Below are 25939 nucleotides of genomic sequence, written 5' to 3'. Positions count from 1 at the left end.
TAAATTGTAAATTTTCTACTGTAAAAAAATTGCTAAATAAAACTTCCCTCTTCAAATATTGATATTGTAAATCTGAGTGTTATGCATGTATTTTAAGGTGTTGTGCCGATAAAAATATAAGTTTCAAATGGAATTTTTGGTATTGATATATACCTACAGAGAAGTAAAGCTGCTTTTAATCTAACAGAGTATACAATGTAGCTACTGTCAAAGAACGACATAATAGCAAATGTTGGTTTGGGCATGGAGCATGTGGGTCTAATATGTCCCTGCAGAACTAACCAAATATCTCGGTATGTGTTAACAGTATTGTTGAATGCACATTAGCTTTGTCCAGTCAAATAAAGACCAAAATCATAGTTATATGTGACCGTTTTCTCCATTATTTCAGGTTTGTGATTTTTGAGACGTAAAAACATTTGCATGAGTAAGATTGTCACCTTCAATTGCCAAGAATATTTCTGGCATTTAGCTGATATGATAATTGTTTTTGTGTTATATACACTTTAAATGGTTCTTGATATGGCCATGTTTGAATTATCCTGCCCGAATCTCGGACGTCCTTTCAGTTCTAGATCTCTGGACTCATTAACAATATTTGCATGTGTATGTTTGGCCATCATCTTCAATCTTGGATGGTTTAGATTGTCTGTTCCGATAAGGAAAACAGTCGAGTGGATGAAGAAGTTTTTTTATTGTTTATTATGTTACCTTCGGCATGCTTAACAAAGAGTTTACAGAGTTGTTAGATATAAAAAAGTCACATCTTGGATTCAAGGTTAGGTCTGGACATGATTTCAAGGTCATTTTCATTTCTTGGAACCAAGGCAGTTGTTAGATATATTGTTCTTGAACTTTGGTCACTCTTCCTATTGTTTTTTATTAATGGATTCCAGGTTGTTGCTGTGAATTTGAATACAGATACTATTTTAACATTGCAACCTGTTTGGTGTGAATTACATATAAAATATATTTATACATGTAGCAGTAACCTTAAACCACCCTTTTGTCCCCTTACTTTAACAGTTGACCTCTATGACCTTTGTCTTGGGTCAAACCATTAAGGTGATACAGGGATAGAAGGATGGAAAATGATAACACTCAGATTGAAATATACAGTGAAAACCTATCGAACAAAATTCAGCTGGCTAACTTTGAATGTTGTAAAGAATGTGGTTGTATGCCATCTTTCATCAAGTGTGGGTTTCCAAATAAATTAAACAAAAGTTTAAGAAAACTTTTTTTCAAAAATCAGTATTTTTAAGCGAGACATCCAAGGTTTTGGTGCCAGTGAATATCACAAAAATACATTTTTAAACAAGATTGAAAAAATGTATAGAGTTTACCGATAATTTTGGTCAAGCAAGCCTGTGTAATAATAAACCATGGTAGCTATGCCATGTATGTAAGCCCGCCAGCGAGTTATAATTAATTTCCTTTGCTTCTTTCTACGTAGATGACAACGTGGCGTTGACGTGAAGTGGTGTGTCCCCGTGTCCACGTGCCGTACGTCCTTCATGTTTACATAACTCATCGCTAGCCTGTATGATTGACAAAAACTTTAATGTCGCATAAATACGTAAGTGTCTCTCAGCAAACCACAGTCCATCCAGCTCCGTCTGTATGTCAGTCAGTCACGCCGGGCTAGTGGGCCCATGGTCAACACCGACACACATATATAAATATACACTTACAACTGTCGTTGTTTGTTGTCCTGTTCAAAGTTGATTACATGTGCAGATTCCTGTAACCAAATCACTGGGTTGCCATATATTATTTTGGAATTATGATTGTATGACACTGTATTGTAACAAGAATTGTCATTTTTTTTCTGTCTTTTAATGTAAAGAGTATTATATTGCCAGTATAGGTACATGTATATGTCGGTGTAAATATATATAGTACAAGTATGCTTTTAGATATAATCACTTTAAAATGCATGTATTGTAATTGTCCGTTTTCTGTGTAAACATGACGAGAAATACCAAAGAAAATTAGATTAATTCTCTTTATATCAACCCTGGCGTCTGTGTGGTGCCTCTAGTAAAAGTTATCTGGACGTTTCAAAGTTATAGATGTCCAGGTACCATAGTTGCATTTTATTAATCATGGTTTTGGAATGATGTAACCCTTCCTTGTCCCTCGTCAATAGCAGACATTTGTCAGTGAATCATATCTATGTCATTGCTATTTCTGAGGGTTAGAAGGTACGTTTACCCAATGGTCTAGAAAATACCAATACACAATGTCTTTATCAACAATTATCTTGTAGTGTTAAATAGAAAATGTTGGACTGCCATGTATGTATTTGAATGTTGCCATTTATGTTGATATTGGAATAACTTTGTCTTTTCTTTTTCTTAAAAATAACAAATTTCAGATTATTTCTGAGCTCAGTTTTGACTCACAAACAGATTTATCAATATCATTGTGTATGTATTTGGATCTCCATGGGTAAATTTTATCCTGTAAAAGCAGCAAAGAAATAGAGGACAACGTATTCCTCTATTCCATAACCTGTAAATTTCTCATTATCACATCAAACATTACATTATCTTCAAATGTTCTGCAATTCCACTAGCACAGAAGATCATAACAAATGGTTTCAACATTAGCCCTGTATCTGCAGTAGCTTGATCATTGTCAAATATTACCCACCCATGTTTTGCTTAATCAAGCACAGTATTAATATTTTATTGTCAAGTAAGCATATGTCCTAGGCTATTGAACAGTCTTGTGAAGTCCTTTTGTGTCATGGGGGATTGGAAAGTTTGCATCATATAGATTGGATATAAATAATATTAAGAAATAAGTTATTTTGATGTGGGTGTAATCGTTGAAAAAATGTGACAAGAAGGAGAGGAGAAAAAAGAAAAAAAAATGGTTTTGATGTGTATCGTATTTAGTAAAAGAAAAGAAAATGGCAGAGAATCTATGTTTATATATGGTTTGTGATGGTTGTGGTAATGAGAGATGAGATAACTATTCCCCATACCTAGTTATGGCAGCCCAGTGTTTTTGTTCCATGGCTGTTTATCAAGTATCTTCAACTAGTGCTTATAAGCTTACTATATCGTAACGTGTAGTGCCAGGTGTTTGTTAAAACGTTTCTCCATTAGTATGTTTTTTGTGGTCATTGTTTGCAGTGTTTTAAACAAAAATATTGTAAAGAACGATTTCCTCTTCATCTGTGTTGGAAGAGAGAGAGTAAAATATATATATATTGTTATGGTTTTGTTAAACGGTGTGAGAAGAATCAAAATGTGGTTATTTCTTTTCTTAAATAACCCAATTTCAATATTTTTTCTTCATTTTTTGTTTGGCAAGTATTGCACTTTGGTGAATGTTGATGTTTTGGTACACGGTTTTGTGTCTTGATATTTCAAATTATATATCATAATATATCATGTGAATGGTGAATAATGTTTTGGTGTGAGTTTGATATTCAAACTAAAATCTGAATCTATTAATACTACTACTAAGTTGAGCTGTTTCTGGCCGTCAATCTCACTGGTAGTACTATGTAGCATCAGGCGTAGCACAAAATCTGTGTTTTCATTATCTGCGTACAGAAACCATAGCCTGTCATGTTTTGCGCAACTTTTTCAAGCATTTACCTTGATATTAGGAACTTTCACTCTGTTGTTTAAATATGACCCTCTTTAAAACGAAATTTGGATCCAAATAGCTAGGGGGGGAAGTATTTATTGTATGTATTGCGAGCAATAAAGCCAAGCTGTATTGCTGTTCAGTAGAATTACAAGGAAAGAGTTTTATTCTTCACTGTCATGCAATATACAACACATCCTCTGAATTTAGGACAGAACCTATTGGCATCCCGGGCTTGTAGAATAAACGAGTTAATTGACTTTTAAAGAAGTGGACCTGTGCCTCAAAACTTTGACATAATGGTCATTGGTAAAGTACCCTTTTCACTAGTAATTCTTCTTTGGTTCAGGAGCACGTCTGTCAGTTTTCTTGGTTGGTTTGTCATCATTTTGTGACGCTTTAGACATTGAACCATATCTATGTTATGTGTATAACTGTGTGTACGAAGCACAGCTGTGATCAGAAATGACAATCGAACGTTTTTGTGTTATGTTCACTGCTGAACGTGATTCCTGTCGGCCTGCCACTTGGTTTTCATCATATTTTATTTGATAAGCTGTTTAAACGATTAAGTTTATGATTTTCTCTACGAATAAACACTATCATAAAAGATATACAAGGTATTCATTTGAATATCAACTAAGGATCTGTTGAAAGGGAGTGAGGTAGAGAGAGGGAAGATGAACATTTTTGTAGTTTTAGTTATTCACTTCATCTGCATTCAATTTATACTCGCACACTGTGAAATCAAATCATGTGAAAGAAAGCAATATTTCAGCTGATAATGATTGTAAATCAAAATGGCTACAAATCAAAATGGCAGGTTGCTGGAGGTTTGATTCTATCAGACGTAAGTGCCTTATTTAGTACTGTTTCCCCATGTTATCAATACGTCAACATTAGCAGTCTGTTAGATAGCGAATCACTTTTATATCAAATTGACAGAAAACAGTATAGCTAATAACCTGTTTTGGCGGCAAACAAACTTGTAACCTTAATAGTAGTGTTTAAAGATTGTTACGTGAACTGTAGAATATTTTTGAATTTTCAAAATTCAACCGTTTTGTTCAGATTATTAAGTTTTCTTATATCCTCAAATGACTGTTTGTGAAGTTTGTCCTTGTTTGTTCATAGATAAACAAAACATTCTGTGATAATCAAGACTTGACACAATAAAGAAAGACCTTTTTCTGACAGGAGATTCCTTGGATTTCTGTGGCTATATTTACATAGAGGAGTCACCTTTTATATTTAGAAGCAAGGGGGAATCCCTGTTGTCTGTATATAGTGTTGGGGGATTCCTTTATGCTAAGTGTGCCAGTGAGATTGACTGCCAGTGATGCTGAAAGGTACTCAGGAATACGTGTACAAAACTTGTGTTTGTCGGTGAAACTGTCCATGTATTCAGTAGTTACAATACTGTCACAGACAGGGATTAGTTCATATCTATCAGATAAGTGTTTAGTGTCCTCTAATCATTGGAGTCCGTTTCAATTACTTAAGGTGATGTTGAGGATCTGTAAACGTCCATTTACTTAAAGGAAGCGTTTGTTCTCATGGAAAAAAATTACCATTTGTTTGTTTCTTACTTAAGGTGTGGTAAGCAATATGTTTTTACTCTTCCACTGGGATTGGACCACTTTGGTCTTGACGTCCACCGCAAACTGTCCGTTGTGGATCCATCCGGTGGAAGAGTAATAGTGAACACAGATAATTTTACCTTCTAATCAAACAGTTCATGTGAGGCTGTATCATACCATAGATTTGTGGAAAACACCTGTCCTCTGACCATTCAACAAAAATATTTATAGATAACTCCCAAAATATTTCAACCATCTTTCATGAGTGCAAAATATCCCACAAATCCGTTTTTGATATGAGCCACATGAAATTGTCTTGGGTGAATGAAGTTATTTCTGTTCAGTGTTCTTGTACACAGGAATTTTAACACTGCATTAGGACTACATCATAGGTCCAAATGCAACTGTACATGCAATCGAAATGTTTTATTTTATTTCCAGATATTTTATATAAAAATAATTGTAACAGATATAGGAAAATGTGTAGTTTTTATCCCTGTAATTGAACGTTACATGTGCTTCGTGGTGTTTTTTTGAATTTAGACCCAATATTGTTATGTGTTTCTGGTATTTTAAAAATTATATTTGTTAAACCACACCTTGGTAGAAAATTGTAAACAAATTACTCAACAGCGCTGTACTTACTGAAGATGTCCTTGAAATTTGTTACTAAAATTGATCATGTTATTCAAAATTTTCATTTTTCCAAATTTGAAAAAAAAAAGTTAGAATATCAGAAATTGATGAACAGGGAGAGAGAAGAAAAACTACACAATATGAATTAGATCATTAAATGGTCACTTCATTAGATATCAAATCTCGAGGACATTAACTATGTTTCTGGGATGTGGTGATGTTTTTTTGTGAAGAAAATGTTTGTTAGATAATTATTTTGTTTAATAGCTTGCCATGCTGGATTTTTGGTGTGGTGAAGTTAGTTCAATTTGCTCAGAAGTGGTAAGGGAACTCAGCACCAGTGACCCAGTTTAAACTTTTTTTGTTATTTAAAAAATTCAATAGAATAAATAAAGTTGATAGGGTTTTGTCTCACTTGTTGATATTTTTACCTGCATATAATGAATCATGTGTATGTCAAATTGTCCATCTCATGCATATGAGGTTATCAGTAATAATTATTTCTAAGTTCAAGAAAAATAATCCACACATACATGACAGTGTGAAAATAGACATATCATTTTCTGCCTTGATTTAATCTGTGATCAAGAGACTTTCCATTAACATTATGTTGGTATATGACTAATCCTCAGAATAGCTGGATTATTGTGAACAAACGGATCTCTTTGCCTCTTTTTGGATATCCTTTCATTAAAAGTTTACACAAAACCACTCCAAAATATCTTCTACATTCGGATACACATAGGGCTGAATTTAGGGGCACATTTTGCCGTTGGTATGTGTTCTGGAGCATAGCCGGGTTATGATTTTTCCAATCTCTGGTAATTTTCTCAAGAACATTGAACAACTCTAATTTCGATGAGTAGAGTTGTACGGTATAACTCGTGATTATCAATAAAATTGTTCTCGTATGAAAAAAAAAAAAAAATCAAAAAGTACTTTTAATGCTAGCATATTATGACAATTTTAACGAGCCATACAGTATTTTGTGGTATATGATAAAACATTATAGTGAACCTGTTGTAGAGTAGTGTTTCACATCACAGTATACATTGTATAATGAATATCTAGTCAGTGATGTCTGTCTTTAAAATACCATACTTAAACTCTCCACATAACAATTATTATAGCACATTGATACAAATTTTTTTTTTTTTAATTATTATATGTACTGCACTTCTCGAAAAAAAAGTTTGAAGTCTCTGCAGCCTTCAGAATAACACTATTTATGTGTCTTGCCAGGTAGCGAAACCTGGTTTGCGTTACTCTGAACTGGTTGCTACAGAGGGTATAAAGAAAACATTTTATAATAGCTCTGGCAAAAGCTGCTTAACATGGGCTAATATTGAGTAAAGATTCACACGTGTATATTATTATTATTAATACAAATAAAAAGCATTTATTTCATATAAACCAGACCTAGAAAAGTAAGATCATGGAAGATCATTGTACGTCTTTATTTTGGTTTTCCTTATTTGTCGACCTCAGCGAAGGGCGGCAGGAAATGACCGCATTACTTTCTGAGTAAAGAAAGCACTAAGCCACCTTTGTTAAATATTAGTTATGAATTGTGTTGTGGTTTGGCTGTGTACAGAATCGTATGCCATTAAACAGTTTCAAATAAAAACTTTGTACTTGTGTTTTTTTCTGTCCTGTTAACAAGATTGACAATTTTTTTTCGGAAAGTTGAAACTGCGATCAACTCAGTCAATGATTATTGATGTTAATTACCTACATTAGACACTCATAATGTATCAAAGACTTAAAAATTGAGGATGTATCCATGGATTAAAATGTAAAAATCATCTTATGAAATTAGCATGACAAACAGACAGACAGAAAAGCTGATTACTATAGGGCACCTACATCTGGTTGCGGGGCCCTAATAATGTCATACAATCACGATATTAAGTCAATCTAATAAGAAAGTATATTCATCAGCTGGATACAGGTCTCTATCTTGCCATGATAATATTTACAGCTAGGGTCACAAGGTGAGTGCCTGTGTTTTAGGGATGTTGGTGTTAATAAACCCTTGTCATCGTGATGAGGCAGAATTTAACAGACTTTTACAGTGGACTACTAAAGGCACCCAGTAGAACACCTCTCCAGGTCACATTATACTGGTAACGTGGCCTAAAGTAGCACAGAGTCAAGTGAGACATTGTGAAAAAATAGTGAAGACAAAAGAGAAAAAACAAATACACTGTACAACATGATGGAAAGTGTTGATAATTTGTTTTAATTACCTGCATAAACAAGTGAATACAATAATATATCACAAAACATGAATATAAATGATTAATTCTGGAAGTTTTTGTAAACAAAATTAATGCAATATCAAAGAAATACTGATCTAGAAAATTTCTTGAGAGTAAAAAAACCTTTAAGGATATCCTGCAACCGGTTATTTCACATGAACGATATTTTCCCTTTACATGAAAAGGGTCATAAAAGTTTAGTCAGTGGTATAATGAGACAAGTGTGTAAAAGATATCCTTTACATTCATAGCACAAAATTTTCATTCGATGATCCTATTGAAAGAAAATGGCAAAAATTTTGACCCACAAAAATGACCAGCTATACAGTAATTCAATGGCAAGTGTTTAACAAAGACTGGCAGATAATTGGAATCAATATTGTCCATTTAGTTCAAACAATATTGTTATTCAACATTCACCAATTTAACACATACATATGATACATATTGGATGGGAAAACAAGCTTGGAGATTATATTAATTCTTAGTAATGAACAAGATATCACAGTCAAGCATAGCAAGGGTATATATAATCACAATTTCGCTTGTGCAATATTTTATACATACTTGGTGGAATACTGGAAGACGGCAACATCCGTATGCAATACGTGATATTGTAGTGAAAACTGTGAGACTTATTTCCCTTGGTTGGAACTGACATGACATGACAACTCTACCAATTCCTGGCCCCCATTGGCTGTCAAACTAGTCACTATACCATCATATAGATAGTGTGAAACGGTCAGAAATTGTGGCAGATCACAATGAGTGTGCTCGTGACTTCTAACCACGGAACAACATAAATGTGTATCATAAATGTTAATAATTTCACCGAACCACCTATTGGTTAGAAGCTGGGAGCTACCTTATGGGGTTCAGTGTGTAACATACGACGAAAGTCGCTACAATATTACAGTATAACTACGACACATCTGATGAATGACTATCTCACTAGAAACCAACCTTATAATCAATACCATTTGAAAGCACTATTGATGATAATCCTCTGGATCAGATTTTTCTGATTCTTGCTAACATTCTCTACCCTGATGGAACACCATATGGATGTCTAATCTGGACAAGGTGTACAAGAAGATAACTTTTCCAGGCATAGAGAAGAGATAATTTGGGCACAGAGGAGACTTAACAGGGTACAGAGGAGACTAAATCTGGGCACAGAGGAGACTAAATCTTGGTACAGAGGAGACTAAATCTTGGTACAGAGGACACCTAATCTGGGCACAGAGGAGACAATCTGGGTAGAGGAGACTTGGTCTGTGTACAGAGGCTTAATCTGGGCACAGAGGAGACTTAATTTGGGTACAGAGGAGACTTAATCTGGGCACAGAGGTGACTTAATCAGGGTACAGAGGAGAGTTAAGATGGGTACAGAGGAGACTAAATCTGGGCACAGAGGAGACTAAACCTTGGCACAGAGGACACCTAATCTGGGCACAGAGGAGACTTAATCTGGGCACAGAGGAGACTTAATCATGGTACAGAGGAGAGTTAAGATGGGTACAAAGGAGACATAATATGGGCACAGAGGAGAGTTAATCTGGGTACAGAGGAGACGATCTGGGCACAGAGGAGACTTAATCTGGGTACAGAGGAGACATAATCTGGGTACAGAGGAGACTTAATCTGGATACAGAGGAGACTTAACCTGGGCACTGAGGAGACGATCTGGGTACCTAGGAGACGATCTGGGCACAGAGGAGACTTAATCATGGTACAGAGGAGACATAATATAGGCACAGAGGAGAGTTAATCTGGGTACAGAGGAGACGATCTGGGTACAGAGGAGACATAATATGGCTACAGAGGAGACTTAATCGGTACAGAGGAGACTTAACCTGGGTACAGAGGAGACATAATTTGGGTGCAGAGGAGACTTAATCGGCACAGAGGAGAGCTAAGATGGGTACAGAGGAGACTTAATCTGGGTACAGAGGAGACATAATATGGGCACAGAGGAGACATAATATGGGTACAGAGGAGACTTAATCGGTACAGAGGAGACTTAATATGGGTACAGAGGAGACTTAATCAGGGTACAGAGGAGACTTAATATGGGTACAGAGGAGACTTAATCTGGGCACAGAGGAGACTTAATATGGGTACAGAGGAGACTTAATCTGGGCACAGAGGAGACTTAATATGGGTACAGAGGAGACTTAATCGGCACAGAGGAGACTTAACCTGGGTACAGAGGAGACTTAATATGGGTACAGAGGAGACTTAATCTGGGCACAGAGGAGACTTAATATGGGTACAGAGGAGACTTAATCAGGGTACAGAGGAGACTTAATATGGGTACAGAGGAGACTTAATCTGGGCACAGAGGAGACTTAATATGGGTACAGAGGAGACTTAATCGGCACAGAGGAGAGTAATGTAAGGCATCTAACTACAAAAAATAATCCATACAATATATAATATAATAAAGGCAGCAATTTATGATGATTCACATCAGTTGTTACATGTATTGCACTTGTATCAGACATCAGATCTGGGGCATTTCACTCGATTCTTGTAGATAAATTGTGTAGTTAAATATACACGCTTCAAACTGTTTGGAATGTACAACAAAAACAGAAGTAAAATAACACTAAAAATAGTGAAACATTTACCTGTGTCAATCTTGATTAAATTCAATTTGGATTCGCATAAAAATGTAAATTCACAGTAATGCTTACAAGATATATAGCTGTTCCATAATCACAAATTTTACAAGATCATACTATGGACTAGTGTATATAAAGTTATTTAGGAAGAATATAATATTATAGGAATATGTACAGCCAATATGGAAGACTGACCAATTTAAAAACTATTTGAAACTTGAGCATCATGTTATTTCTTTGGCAAGAATAAAAGAAACCTTTAAATTTTAAAGATCAGTCAGTCTGTGGTGCAGATTCCACACACACCATCAGTCTGTGATGCTGACTCCACACACACCATCAGTCTGTGATGCTGACTCCACACACACCATCAGTCTGTGGTGCAGATTCCACATACACCATCAGTCTGTGATGCTGACTCCACACACACCATCAGTCTGTGATGCTGACTCCACACACACCATCAGTCTGTGGTGCAGATTCCACATACACCATCAGTCTGTGATGCTGACTCCACACACACCATCAGTCTGTGATGCTGACTCCACACACACCATCAGTCTGTGATGCTGACTCCACACACACCATCAGTCTGTGATGCTGACTCCACACACACCATCAGTCTGTGATGCTGACTCCACACACACCATCAGTCTGTGATGCTGACTCCACACACACCATCAGTCTGTTGTGTAGATTCCACACACACCATCAGTCTGTGATGCTGACTCCAAACACACCATCAGTCTGTGATGTCCAGTCCACACACATCATCAGTCTGTTGTGTAGATTCCACACACACCATCAGTCTGTGATGCTGACTCCAAACACACCATCAGTCTGTGATGCTGACTCCACACACATCATCAGTCTGTTGTGTAGATTCCACACACACCATCAGTCTGTGATGCTGACTCCAAACACACCATCAGTCTGTGATGTCCAGTCCACACACATCAGTCTGTGAAGTTCAGTCCACACACACTATCATTTTGTGATGTCCAGTCCACACACATCAGTCTGTGAAGTTCAGTCCACACACACTATCATTCTGTGATGTCCAGTCCACACACACTATCATTCTGTGATGTCCAGTCCACACACATCAGTCTGTGAAGTCCAGTCCACACACATCAGTCTGTGAAGTCCAGCCCACACACTATCATTCTGTGAAGTTCAGTCCACACACATCAGTCTGTGAAGTTCAGTCCACAAACACTATCATTCTGTGAAGTTCAGTCCAAACACATCAGTCTGTGAAGTTCAGTCCACACACATCAGTCTGTGAAGTCCAGCCCACACACTATCATTCTGTGAAGTTCAGTCCACACACTATCAGTCTGTGATGTCCAGTCAACACACCTCAGTCTGTGAAGTTCAGCCCACACACTATCATTCTGTGAAGTTCAGTCCACACACATCAGTATGTGACGTCCAGTCCACACACACACATCAGTCTGTGAAGTCCAGTTCACACACATCAGTCTGTGAAGTCGAGTCCACACACATCAGTCTGTGAAGTGCAATCCACACACATCAGTCTGTGAAGTTCAGCCCACACACTATCATTCTGTGAAGTTCAGTCCACACACTATCATTCTGTGAAGTTCAGTCCACACACATCAGTCTGTGAGGTCCAGTCCACACACATCAGTCTGTGAGGTTCAGTCCACACACACCAACAGTCTGTGATGCTGACTCCACACACACCATCAGTCTGTGGTGCAGATTCCACATACACCATCAGTCTGTGATGCTGACTCCACACACACCATCAGTCTGTGATGCTGACTCCACACACACCATCAGTCTGTGATGCTGACTCCACACACACCATCAGTCTGTGATGCTGACTCCACACACACCATCGGTCTGTTGTGTATATTCCACACACACCATCAGTCTGTGATGCTGACTCCAAACACACCATCAGTCTGTGATGTCCAGTCCACACACATCAGTCTGTGAAGTTCAGTCCACACACACTATCATTCTGTGATGTCCAGTCCACACACATCAGTCTGTGAAGTTCAGTCCACACACACTATCATTCTGTGATGCTGACTCCACACACACCATCAGTCTGTGATGCTGACTCCACACACACCATCAGTCTGTTATGCTGACTCCACACACACCATCAGTCTGTGATGCTGACTCCAAACACACCATCAGTCTGTGATGTCCAGTCCACACACATCAGTCTGTGAAGTTCAGTCCACACACACTATCATTTTGTGATGTCCAGTCCACACACATCAGTGTGAAGTTCAGTCCACACACACTATCATTCTGTGATGTCCAGTCCACACACACTATCATTCTGTGATGTCCAGTCCACACACATCAGTCTGTGAAGTCCAGTCCACACACATCAGTCTGTGAAGTCCAGCCCACACACTATCATTCTGTGAAGTTCAGTCCACACACATCAGTCTGTGAAGTTCAGTCCACAAACACTATCATTCTGTGAAGTTCAGTCCAAACACATCAGTCTGTGAAGTTCAGTCCACACACATCAGTCTGTGAAGTCCAGCCCACACACTATCATTCTGTGAAGTTCAGTCCACACACTATCAGTCTGTGATGTCCAGTCAACACACCTCAGTCTGTGAAGTTCAGCCCACACACTATCATTCTGTGAAGTTCAGTCCACACACATCAGTATGTGACGTCCAGTCCACACACATCAGTCTGTGAAGTCCAGTTCACACACATCAGTCTGTGAAGTCGAGTCCACACACATCAGTCTGTGAAGTGCAATCCACACACATCAGTCTGTGAAGTTCAGCCCACACACTATCATTCTGTGAAGTTCAGTCCACACACTATCATTCTGTGAAGTTCAGTCCACACACATCAGTCTGTGAGGTCCAGTCCACACACATCAGTCTGTGAGGTTCAGTCCACACACACCAACAGTCTGTGATGCTGACTCCACACACACCATCAGTCTGTGGTGCAGATTCCACATACACCATCAGTCTGTGATGCTGACTCCACACACACCATCAGTCTGTGATGCTGACTCCACACACACCATCAGTCTGTGATGCTGACTCCACACACACCATCAGTCTGTGATGCTGACTCCACACACACCATCGGTCTGTTGTGTATATTCCACACGCACCATCAGTCTGTGATGCTGACTCCAAACACACCATCAGTCTGTGATGTCCAGTCCACACACATCAGTCTGTGAAGTTCAGTCCACACACACTATCATTCTGTGATGTCCAGTCCACACACATCAGTCTGTGAAGTTCAGTCCACACACACTATCATTCTGTGATGTCCAGTCCACACACATCAGTCTGTGAAGTTCAGTCCACACACATCAGTCTGTGAAGTTCAGTCCACACACACTATCATTCTGTGATGTCCAGTCCACACACATCAGTCTGTGAAGTTCAGTCCACACACATCAGTCTGTGAAGTCCAGCCCACACACTATCATTCTGTGAAGTTCAGTCCACACACATCAGTCTGTGAAGTCCAGCCCACACACTATCATTCTGTGAAGTTCAGTCCACACACTATCAGTCTGTGATGTCCAGTCAACACACCTCAGTCTGTGAAGTTCAGCCCACACACTATCATTCTGTGAAGTTCAGTCCACACACATCAGTATGTGACGTCCAGTCCACACACATCAGTCTGTGAAGTCCAGTTCACACACATCAGTCTGTGAAGTCGAGTCCACACACATCAGTCTGTGAAGTGCAATCCACACACATCAGTCTGTGAAGTTCAGCCCACACACTATCATTCTGTGAAGTTCAGTCCACACACTATCATTCTGTGAAGTTCAGTCCACACACATCAGTCTGTGAGGTCCAGTCCACACACATCAGTCTGTGAGGTTCAGTCCACACACATCAGTCTTTTGTGTTTAGTTTGTGACTAGTGTTAAGTTTAAACAAGACAGTCTACGGTATCAGATAAACACACATAATCAGTCGGTGGTTTTAAAGGTCACACACATTATGAATTTGTTGTGTAGAATTCACAATCACAAGTCTGTGGTGTTGAGATGACCGGCTCTAAATGTCTGTGATTTTAGTTATCACACACTACGAGGTTGTGGTGTCAAGATAACACACCATGGGTCTGTAACACACACTATGGACCTGTGATGTTGAAGTTCACACAAGCCACCATTCTGTTGTGTAGAGTTCAATAACACCATGATCGAGTGTATGGTGTTGAGTTTATACAGATTATCAGTCAGTGATGTTGAATTTCCAAACATCATTAATCCTTAGTGTTAAGTAGTAGCTTGATGATATCTTTGTACAACACCTTGTATGCATTAACAGCCCAGATAAAATCAAGATGATTCCAGTCTTTGATTTCATAAATTCCACGAACATTGGGTAACTTGGATTGAAGTATCTTCACATCCTGTAGGACAGACAGAAAAATATATACAATGATCCTTTGATATATGTTTCATGTTTGCTTTTCCTCTCGGAGAACCAGGGTAAGGTAGGTCTCATAAAAATAAAGGTTTGAATTTTTACAGTTTTGACGAGTTGGTAGGTGCACACTACTTGTAAAAACCCCTTGACCCTAACTTTAAACCTAACCCTAACCCTAACCCTAACCCAAAAGCCCATGTCACTGAGTAGCAAAAGGACCTTTATGAGTAGCAAAATACTAATAACCATTACCCTAACCCTAATTGTAGTGTTTTTCTACCCATAAATGGAGAAATAAAGTCCTGCCCATATATTCTATAGTTAGATCTATCTGCAGATATTAAAATCATTTTAATTGCCACTGGATTTAGACAAGGTTCTCCATTATTGGTCTACCTGTTTATGTAAAAATCTTAATAAAAATTCTCAAAGTTAAATAGCCATGACTGATGAAAAAAATTAAATGTTCATCACCAAATCAGAACTTGACCTGCGTGTTATTACGATATGAACACCTGAAGTATCTGCATCCGTTTAAAAGAGTATATGAGATATACAAATTATGGTCGAATGATAAACAAGATTACCACTATATGCTCCTGACCATAACATGACCAAGGAGCCCAATATTATACATCATGACTTAATCAGAACTTAAAGCTGATAAGAAGGCGGTCCATGATGGCATTTCCTGTTCCACAAGTGGTACAAGTAATTATGTCACCACTTATATTAACACTTTCCAAATTTTAGGTCGCCACAGTGAAGTGCCTTTGCTTTCTACATATTTTGTATATACTATATTCCTTAAAATTCTGACATAGACATAAGTGAAAATCTCACATTCAGTATCTGTTTCATAACTTGTATATCTTTCGGTATCCATACTACATACCTAGTAACTTATGACATCCCAATATGGCTGTATATAAGATTGCATTAAAATACAGTACATTGTACCAGGAGAGAAAATGTACAAAATTCATCTTCACACTGAAAAAATTTAATAAATTGTTGTTTTATAAAGTATGTAATTTAGTGAGGAAGATCCCATACCACATACCTGAGGTACAGCTAACCAGTCCTTCTCTGCCCAGTACAGCACTACTGGGGTAGTCACTTTGGTAACATTGTAAGCAGGGGGTGTGTCCTGTCAATGAAACATGAAACAGTATAGGTCATGAACTGCAAAAAAAGATTTGTGGCCTGTCATTTAACCAGCTAGGATAGTTACCAGGAAAAAGTAAACATGTCATACACACTCTCTCCCCTGCTGATAGGGTTTAGAACATATCCGCTGTGTCCTACTGCAGGTGGTAAAAGTTCACTAAAAGGGGCAACCTGTCTACTGTGGGTTGTATCCTGTGAGTACTAGGAGAAAGGATCCTGGTGGCTGAGGGGCAGTTATGTGGTTTGCATTTTATTCTCAAGCAATCTCGCATGACCTTCCCCCAATTCATCACTTTGGCCTCTATCTCAGTAAGACGGGTGGTCATTGTGGTCCTCAATGATCAACAAGATGGTCATGCCAAGCCCTTGGTCAACTTTATGTCCTAAGTGTTAAGTTTTTCTTCTTTATTTCACTCAACCGTATACACATCTATTTTTGTAGCTTTTATTTTACAGTTGGTTTAAGGGCCAATCGAGAGAGTTCTATTCCTTTGAGTATACTACCTGTGTATCCTTGGCATGCGTGTACCAGAGATCCGTACCGGTATTAGTGTCCCCTTGTTGGGCTCTGAGGTGGGTGAGGAGCACAGGTAATGAAAATCTATACACCTAACTATGGGCACAAAAAATCAAAATAAACGAATATATCCTTCATCATCAGACTCAGAAGATGACCATGATTTCAACCAGTTCATTGTGGTAAGATGGAAAAGGATGAACCAATGTCATCTGTTTCACCATTTGTAATTGAAAAACTATCCTGTCCCTCATTCTTCCCTGAACACATCAAATTTCAAATTTTTTATCAGATAAGAGTATTTAAAGTCTGGATTGGAAAGACCCTTTCCAATGTTCATCAGAAGGAAACTAGTGTACCACAAGGCAGCATTCTTTGGACTTAAAAATCAACAGTATTTTCAAAACATTATCCCGTTCAATGGAGTGGGCTCTTAATGCGGATGACTTCATTATATATTATCAATCTAAGCATATGAATACCATCGGAAGACAACTACAACAATATCTGAATTGACTACAAATTTGGGCAGATGAAAATGGATTTAAATTTTCACAATCTTTTACAAATCACAAATATTGATATTGACCAAATTCAGTCATTTGGAACGATAGAAATTCCACCCTGGCTCTTGAATCCACCTGAAGTTAACTTTTCACTTCATGAAATGGTTAAATCAGACACAGACAGTTACACCTTTCGTTCATCCTTCTCAAAATTGCAGTTAAAATATAAAACATTTCTACATTTATATACTGATGGTTCAAAAGATAATGATAAGATTGCTGCGGCCATGGTCACACAAGATGAAACCTATGGATGCCGGCTACCGAACAACGCCTCAATATTCTCAGCAGATGCTCAAGCTATCTATCTCGCCCTTGAATATATTCAAAGAAACAAAGTAACGAGAGCTGTCATCCATTCAGACTCTCTTTCTGTTCTACAAAGTCTAAGCAAAAGAAATATTAAACCATTCATTAAACAAATTTTAAAAGCTCAGTGGCAGGATGTGGTCGGTCAAGTAATTAGGATACAGTAAAATTTGTTTATAACAACAGACCTAAGATGTTATCTATGTAATGTATTGGAGATGGCATCACTGTCTAAATAATTTAAGTTTAATCAGAGTGTGAAGATTTTGTAATAAACATTTCTGTTGAGCCATTACCTGTTTATTTGTGAACTGAGTAAGAGTAACAATGTGTCATATATTCTGATATTAACAATCCTTGACGAAATATCCACTGACATGTGACAGTTTTATGATAGTTGATACAGTGACTAAACACCTGTAAATTTACCTGTCCATAGTGCTTTTTATTGGCTGACACAGATCCATAGTCATACTTCTTAAACTCTTTACTACGGATCATCTGTTCAAAGAAAAAAACATCATCTTCAACTAAACCCAGATGATTTATGCATGTGTTAGGCAATATTTACACACAGTAAAGATTACAACACCAAGGTATTGAGAGACGGAGAGTCATGGAAATTAGTGTATGAATGTGGAGGTTAATAATTGGTTACAACAGTTATTTTCAGGTAATTTTTTTCAGATAAAGTATTTACAAAGTAATCAGAATCAATTTTTGTCAGTAGATACAAAATGTGAAAGTGACTTGTTAAAATACAACTGCATCTTTCCATAAAGATATGTGCCAGCGTGCACAACATGAAGACCAAAGCGAGTCTATTTGTCCAGTAATAATATATCCCCCTCTCCCTGTCTGTGAGTTACAGCTATTTGATTTGGAATTACCTGTGAGAAATGGATCATATCCTGCATGGAAGTGCCAGCAGGCGAGTGGTTGATATACACTGGTAGCCTTGTCTGAAGTAGGAACGGAACTCTAAATCAGACATCAAAAATCCAACAACACATCGTACATATTTTAAATCTTCTAAGGATAAATGACGCATCAGTTTCACTTACAGGATGTCTTAACTCAATATAAAATGATCTTTACATGTGAAAAAATACGTTGTATTTCCTGGGCATCATTTTAATTGTACAATTCAAAGAAAATGTGTAAAGTAAATATACTATCCCACAATTTGTGAGGAAATTTAATACATGTTTAAATCAAAAACCAATTTTAATTGTCAATACCAAATTGTCAAGATATTTTTGAGGCTCGGAAGCCACCATATGCAGACCAAGGATAAATGTCACGACCTCAGAATTGTCTGTTTCATTGTAATAAATATAGGACACAATTTATTCAAAATGAAGTTGAAATCTCTACTCGAGTCATTCTATTTTCAGAAATGCTATTTTCAGGAAATTAATGCTAACCATCCGTAGAACATTGTGTCAGGTAAAATATACTCACCTTGTTTAAGTTGTGTATATCATAACCAGCACACAAAAACAAGATATCTGAACACACGGCCCTTGTCACAGTTTCCTTGCACAACGTGTCACCCAAAATCTTTATGATCAAGTAATTTGGCAGAAAATCTTTCCGACCTAACAACGAATAGGCTATCTGAAATACAATTGATTATAAATATAAAATCTACAAGTTATCACAGAGAATATGTCCCCTTGTATCACAGTAAAACATCAAACCTGACAAGACAGATGTACACAGTATCAAATGTACATATTCAATTAATGTCATATTAAATTTCTCCATTACATCAAATAAAAAATTAGAATCCAAATGTTTGACGATTATAAAAGGAATGATATGCCGAATTGACCACAAGCTCCTCTTAAGGTTGAAATTTTATAAATGTAGGAAAAGTTGTGTTGCTCACTATTCAAAGTATTCTTGCTATGAGTATGAGTATAGAAAAGATGTGAATATCTTCTCAACTATGAAGAGAAACTTCTAATCTACATAATCTTTTTTAATGTTGAACCTGAGACAATTTAACCCGAGCTGCTCCAGGAATAAATCTGTATTCACAACAGGGGAGACAATCATCATTTAGATTTTTCTTTAGTATTCTTATCTTAAATCTTTTTTTTTTGATTAGCATTTCAATTTATTTAGTTCTGTGAACAATGTTTTACACTTGTTAGTCATATAGATATAGGTTCATTAAACATAAGAAGGGTGACTAACCTCATCAGGTACAGCTGCCAGGTACTTGAGCGGACTGATGATATGGGCAGGCACAGTCACAGGTCCTAGTGCCACAAATAGTTTTATCTGTTCCAAAAGTTAAAAAAAAACTTCCAAATAACTTATCTATGACATATTAATAGTAAACTTTATATATAATACAGGTTTTCTGTTCCCTATTCTATTGATAAATAAACCTAGACTCAATATATTTTGACAATTAAACAATGACTCAATCTTTTCACAAAACCTTGACTCAACCTTTTGACAAATAAACCTAGACTGTCTTTTGACAAATAAACCTAGACTCAATCTTTTGACAATTAAACAATGACTCAATCTTTTCACAAAACCTTGACTCAATCTCTTGACAGATAAACCTAGACTCAGTCTTTTGACAAATAAGCCCAGACTCAATCTATTGATAAATGAACAAAGAAAACAGCAACAAATGTATAAATGTAATTACTGACATGGAAAGGAATTCCTGTCAAAATCAAATCTAATTAAATTACAGTTCAGAATATGTCTTACCTTTCTTGATAGCTCTGGATTATCTGACAACATGGCAAAGTTAATAAGTGTCCCCTGGGAGTGACCAATGTAGAACAAGTCATCATGTCCAGTAACAGTCAGTATATGGTTTAGAACGGCTGGGATGTCATACTTGGCCATTTCATCAAAGCTATAATACAAAACTAAACACATTTGAGAATAAAGACTTCACACAGAATGTCTGAAATAAGTCCTGCATTTTTCATTGTTAAATAAGAAGTGTGATTTTTTTTTTTTCGAAATTGATGACTTTTGAAGTATTGGTAATATCTTTAAATTCAAATTTTCATTCTACAAGAACAGGGTTTGTATATGTACATGGATGGTGATTTTGTTACCTCCCCTTAGACAGTAATCACTGGTGATAGGCAAGAAGACACATGCATTACATTCCTGATAATATGTAGGTCTTAATTTGATGCATTGTGAAAAATTAGATATTGTGAATTTCAGATACATTTTTCTAACATTCAAAATGAAAAGTATGTTACAATTGTATGAAATTATCAAGATAAACCTCCATTGATCACCATTAACATTTTCGGCGCCAAATATCTCAAAATGTACAGCTCAGCGCCAAATATCTCTCACAATGTACAGCTCAGCACCAAATATTTTCCGGAAAATATCCGAAAACAATGGCAGCATTACTGAAACAAGCATATCTTGGCTGATAATAAAGATATAAAAATTGTCGACTTTAGTCGCCTACGGCGGCCTGTCTGCATGTCGACTTCAGTCGCCTACGGCGGCCTGTCTGCATGTCGACTTCAGTCGCCTACGGCGGCCTGTCTGCATGTCGACTTTAGTCGCCTACAGCGGCCTGTCTACACGTCGACTTTAGTCACCTACGGCGGCCTGTCTGCATGTCGACTTTAGTCGCTTAGGGCGGCCTGTCTACATGTCGACTTTAGTCGCCTACGGCGGCCTGTCTACACGTCGACTTTAGTCACCTATGGCGGCCTGTCTACATGTCGACTTTAGTCGCCTATGGTGCCGACAGGGTTAAATCAAAAGGTAAGAAAACTTTTTCCAAGTTTTCTAAGTTCACTTTCAAGAGAAAACAAAATTGAATAACCATCAAACTATACGTCTCAGATTGTGGCTAGGTTCCTGAATGGATACCAGAGGTATTTTGTAGAGCTCCAGACAATGTGGTCAACATAATGAGAAAATAAAGGATTCTTTACATCTAGGAACACTTGTTGTAGTTTTATTCATGGACTAATCGTCGACATGTTTCGACTGTTATACGGCTATCATCATCGTTCTAAGTTCATTTTTAATAAAGTATAGAAAATGTTCTGTTTGTGAGTTGAAGGTGTGATATATCATTCCATATCCTTGTAAAAGGAGCTAGTTGATTGGGCTTGTACATAGTGTTAAATACGGTCTCTAACGCTCTAATAATGAAGCACACGTCTTTGTCTCAGTTGGTAGAGTTAATCAATTATCATGCCGGAGACCTGAGTTTGATGCCTGGTCAGGACACTCAACAGGAATGTGTATTTTCCCTGTTCTTTCACATCCTTATTGATGAATTGTCTTTCTGCTATATGAAGAAGCCAAATACATTTAGAAGCCAAAGGCTTTGTTTCTTAAAACACAGCATATATAACAATATGTCAAATACATTAATACAAATATTAGAATTTCACTTGATGTTCACCAACCTAAATTTCCAGAATTCGTCACAATCAGGAGACAACTTGACATGTTTGGTAGAATATGTGTTCCCTCGGGAATTCCCTAACCATACATCAAAGCCTGCATCAGCCAGCTGGAATCCTGCATATCATAAATAAGGTTTAATATATATATATATTTCTAAATAATTGTCAAAACAAAATTATTGTTCTGCAGCTATACAGAGAATCTAAACGTCCATCAAACTTCATATCATAGACAATGCTCGATAATTTTAAAAGACTACCCACACTCTCAGAAGCTTTTTTGTTGGACGTTGGATCTCATTTTCTTTGCATCTTTAAAATAGTTAAGGTGATCAAATTCATTGTTTTGAAGCTGAACACAGAAAATCTACCTAGTCTAGCAATCATATTGAAGCTTTATGGCTGTTGTCAAAAAATAGTAAAAAAGAACGAAAAAATCCAGTTTTTATCTATTGCCGGTATCCAAAAACAATTGTTCTACTGTAAAGCCCATTTATCACATATCAAACAGTTCTTCCTTCTACATATATCTCATCATGAATTCATTCAGTTTCAATGTTTGTTGGCTGGTTTAATTGCATTGAAAACAGCCAGAGTCATTTTAGGCAGGATCTCCATCCTAGTATAGCTACCTAGTGGCTACCTTAATGAAAACATTCCAGGGCTCTCACACCCCATTTAGGGACTGGAGCCCGGGGCCCTTAGAATTGGGAAAAATAATGGTGTTTTCCTTAGAATTGGGAAAACTTGGGGTCTAAATTGGGAAAAAAGATACTATATTGCATTGAGAACGGGGCCGAATATCTGCCCCAAATCTGGCAGATCGAGAGCCCTGCATTCAGACGAGTCCCATCACAATACGACTCCCATTTTTCGACAGAAAAGCATAATTACCCAGACTTTCATTTGCTAGATTGGCGACCCAGTTTGTACTGGCTCCCAGAAGACCATGCTGCAGGAATACAACCGGACGTGGGAGTTTGTTGGGGGTGTGGTGCTTGTTGTGACGTCCATGAGGGATTCTCTGTATACCGAGGAGGTAGCCATCCTTTGTTTCTACAGTATATTCCTCACACGGGTACCCTTTACTTGTTATTAGCTGTGACTGAAAAATAGGTAACAAGGCAGATTGATAAACAAAATTAAGTACAATCATTTCTACTAGATTACATCATCATCACCAACATCGTAAAACAAACATGTGGAAATTCATTTTGTTGATCAGTTAATTGTCAAAAATAGAAATATTGAGTCTTGTGAGTGGAAACTGGAGTAATCAGAGCCCCCTACCTCTGATAGGAGAATAAAACTTGAAGATGAAACGCGTTGAATTAGATAACATTGGAAAGTACTGCTGTCATTAACCATAGAGTTCATAACAAAAAACTGATGTCTACTCTATATGTGTAGTTTATCACCAACTCACCACATTCATGAAAACTTCCGGGTCCGTATGCATAAAGTTTCTGTAAACGTTCTCCAGCAATTCTGTGTGGAAACTTGCACATTTTCCAATTAGTAAACTGATGACCAACCCCAAGACATGCATATCGAGTTGTTACTGTTGTTGTTTGTCAGACCTTGTTGTAAACCTTGAAGTTTTAAAGTTGAATTTCAAACTTAGGTATATTTATAACGACCACGACAAGTGGATACGTCCGTTCTGTCATCGGAACCGGCCATAAATTATACAAGTCACGCCAGCATGCTCATTTTGTTCTTAGATACCGGAAATGTAAACATCGCACGATAAAATTTGAAACGACCATAACACGTAGGGACCAGACTTAAAAAAAGCAACGAAAAAACAGAAAGAAAAACAAAAAACAAGAAAGAAAGAAAGGGGAAAAAAAACACACACACTATGTATATTTTATCTTATCATTCCCACTCTCTTTCATGATATATCGTTGTGTTGACAGCTACGTTTTAAAATGATATACATTCTCACACAAAATAACACCTCATTATCAAACAAAGGGACCGATGTAAAGTTTACAACAAAAATGTTTTCAAGATGATGTCAGATCTCCGGTGTTTCTATCCATACTGATGATTTTTTTTAAATGATCAATTTCAGATTGGTTATACCTAGCTCACGTCCAGACATTTTTGATACTCTGTGAGAGGCCCGGAAAGATTTGCTTGACTGAAGTTTTCGTCTCGTGGATCTGATACTAGTTCACGTTCACACGCTTTTGATACTCTGTGAGAGGCCCCGGAAAGATTTGCCTGGCTGATTGTTTCGTCTCGTGGATCTTATACCTAGCTCACGTTCACATGGTTTTGATATTCTGTGAGGTTGAAAATAAACATCAGGGGTTGAAGTTTGTTGTTAAATAAATTAAAAAAAAACTGTCTCATATATCTTTGAAATTATGGAATTCAGACCTCTCGCCTGGGCTTACACATTTCTGCTACGCTTACTAAGCCCCTGCATTTTCACGTGAAATTCAAGAAAAAAGAGAATACTCTACTTAAAAAGTTGAGTATCCATGATTTTTAGCTGTTGTCTGTGACAAAGTACCACAACTGCAGGTAACATCGAACATCTGAAATTTTGCACCTGAAATAATGTACATTTTAATTTGAAATGTATCCGATATGGACATTGAGACTGTAAGCCTGCGTCCTAACAATCGTAATACACCGTACTAAAATTCAGTCAGACACTTCCTACTCTGTATAAGTTTCCAGCTTAAAAAACACGCTTGCCCCAATTTTCAATTGATATAACCGAAGACGAAATCAAAGTTCGGCACGTTATTCGGAAAGAGAACCGGACCCAAGACAAATTTTCGGGTTGGTTAATCCTTGGAAATACGATATATGATGCGTCGCAGTTCTTGCATCCGATTTTGTATACGCATTCTACGACGTTTTCTTTGCGTGTTTTATCCTTAGGACGGACTATGCTATTTCGGAGTGTCTTGTGAGGTTTCATAGTTGTTGCAATGCTATGGCCACGGTAAGTCCTGTGGATGGTTTCTGACAGGCATTTGATGAAAAGGAAAACTACTTATCATTTCGTTTTGTTCTTTTACCTGACGTATCATCTTTTGGTCTTTTTGCTTTTATCAAATTCATTGTTAACTTTCTGGATTGCCCAGTCAGGGAATCCTCATATTTTCACGGCGCTATGGATGTAATTTCGCTCTCGCTTCTTGTCTTGTTCTTCTGTGACAACCGTTTCACATCTGTTGAGAAAGGTTCGTACAGCGACCAACTTCTGGTGTAAGAGGTGGTGCGATTGAAATTTGAGGTATTGGTCGGTGTGCTTCTTTTTCGTATAGACCAATACTATGATAGTACCGTCATCTTTCTTTATTAGGAAGGTGCCAAGGAATGGCATAGTGCCATTGATTTCATCCTCACAGGTGAATTTGAAGCTGTATGTGGTATTTGCGGTATTGATATGCTTAGTCAAATCTTTCTGTGACCCATTTTTTAAAACTATTTCCAATATTTCATCAACATACCGCTTTCACAGACCCGCCTTTCATTCTGCGGGGGCCTTGGATATAGCCTCTTTCTCCAAGTGCTCCAGGGATACGTCGGTCACAACCGGACACATGTGGCTGCCCATATACAGCCGAAGATATTGTTCGATTCCTTACCATTTCGGACGCTACGTACGTCAGTGCTAGTACGCTCCACACTAGTCATTAATCTGATGAAGGTGACTGTGTAGTCATCGAAACGTCACACTCTAATCTTCTACTGGTTGTGTTATAAGATCCACTATTCAATTTATTAGTGTTTCACATACAAAAGTAAGCCATTGATATAAATAAGAAGCATAAAAGA

General features: G+C 37.5%; 2 protein-coding genes across 7 annotated transcripts in view; one reads left to right on the top strand and one right to left on the bottom strand.

The window, feature by feature from the left end:
* Positions 1–7452, top strand: part of LOC132559591 (CUGBP Elav-like family member 2) — a 78071-nt gene extending 70619 nt beyond the window's left edge. For all 6 annotated transcript variants that reach the window (XM_060224225.1, XM_060224222.1, XM_060224223.1 and 3 more), the window contains one exon: positions 1457–7452. The gene's annotated coding sequence lies outside the window, so the exon portion shown is untranslated. The remainder of the gene's footprint in view (positions 1–1456) is intronic.
* Positions 7453–14215: 6763 nt separating this feature from the next.
* On the bottom strand, positions 14216–23789 carry LOC132559598 (gastric triacylglycerol lipase-like). The gene is made up of 10 exons (XM_060224234.1): positions 23559–23789; positions 23027–23237; positions 22133–22247; positions 20439–20589; positions 19905–19991; positions 19164–19319; positions 18590–18661; positions 18129–18200; positions 16201–16287; positions 14216–15120 (listed from the first exon to the last, which is right to left on the bottom strand). Exons 1-10 carry the CDS (start codon positions 23679–23681, stop codon positions 14971–14973), a joined length of 1224 nt encoding a protein of 407 aa, XP_060080217.1. The 5' UTR covers positions 23682–23789; the 3' UTR covers positions 14216–14970.
* Positions 23790–25939: the final 2150 nt, after the last annotated feature.

This window comes from Ylistrum balloti, unplaced genomic scaffold (assembly GCF_031769215.1).
Source record: "Ylistrum balloti isolate Yb309-2 unplaced genomic scaffold, AGI_CSIRO_Ybal_v1 Utg370946, whole genome shotgun sequence".
In the NCBI taxonomy this organism is placed as follows: domain Eukaryota; kingdom Metazoa; phylum Mollusca; class Bivalvia; order Pectinida; family Pectinidae; genus Ylistrum; species Ylistrum balloti.
This window is presented reverse-complemented; position numbering and strand designations above follow the sequence as displayed.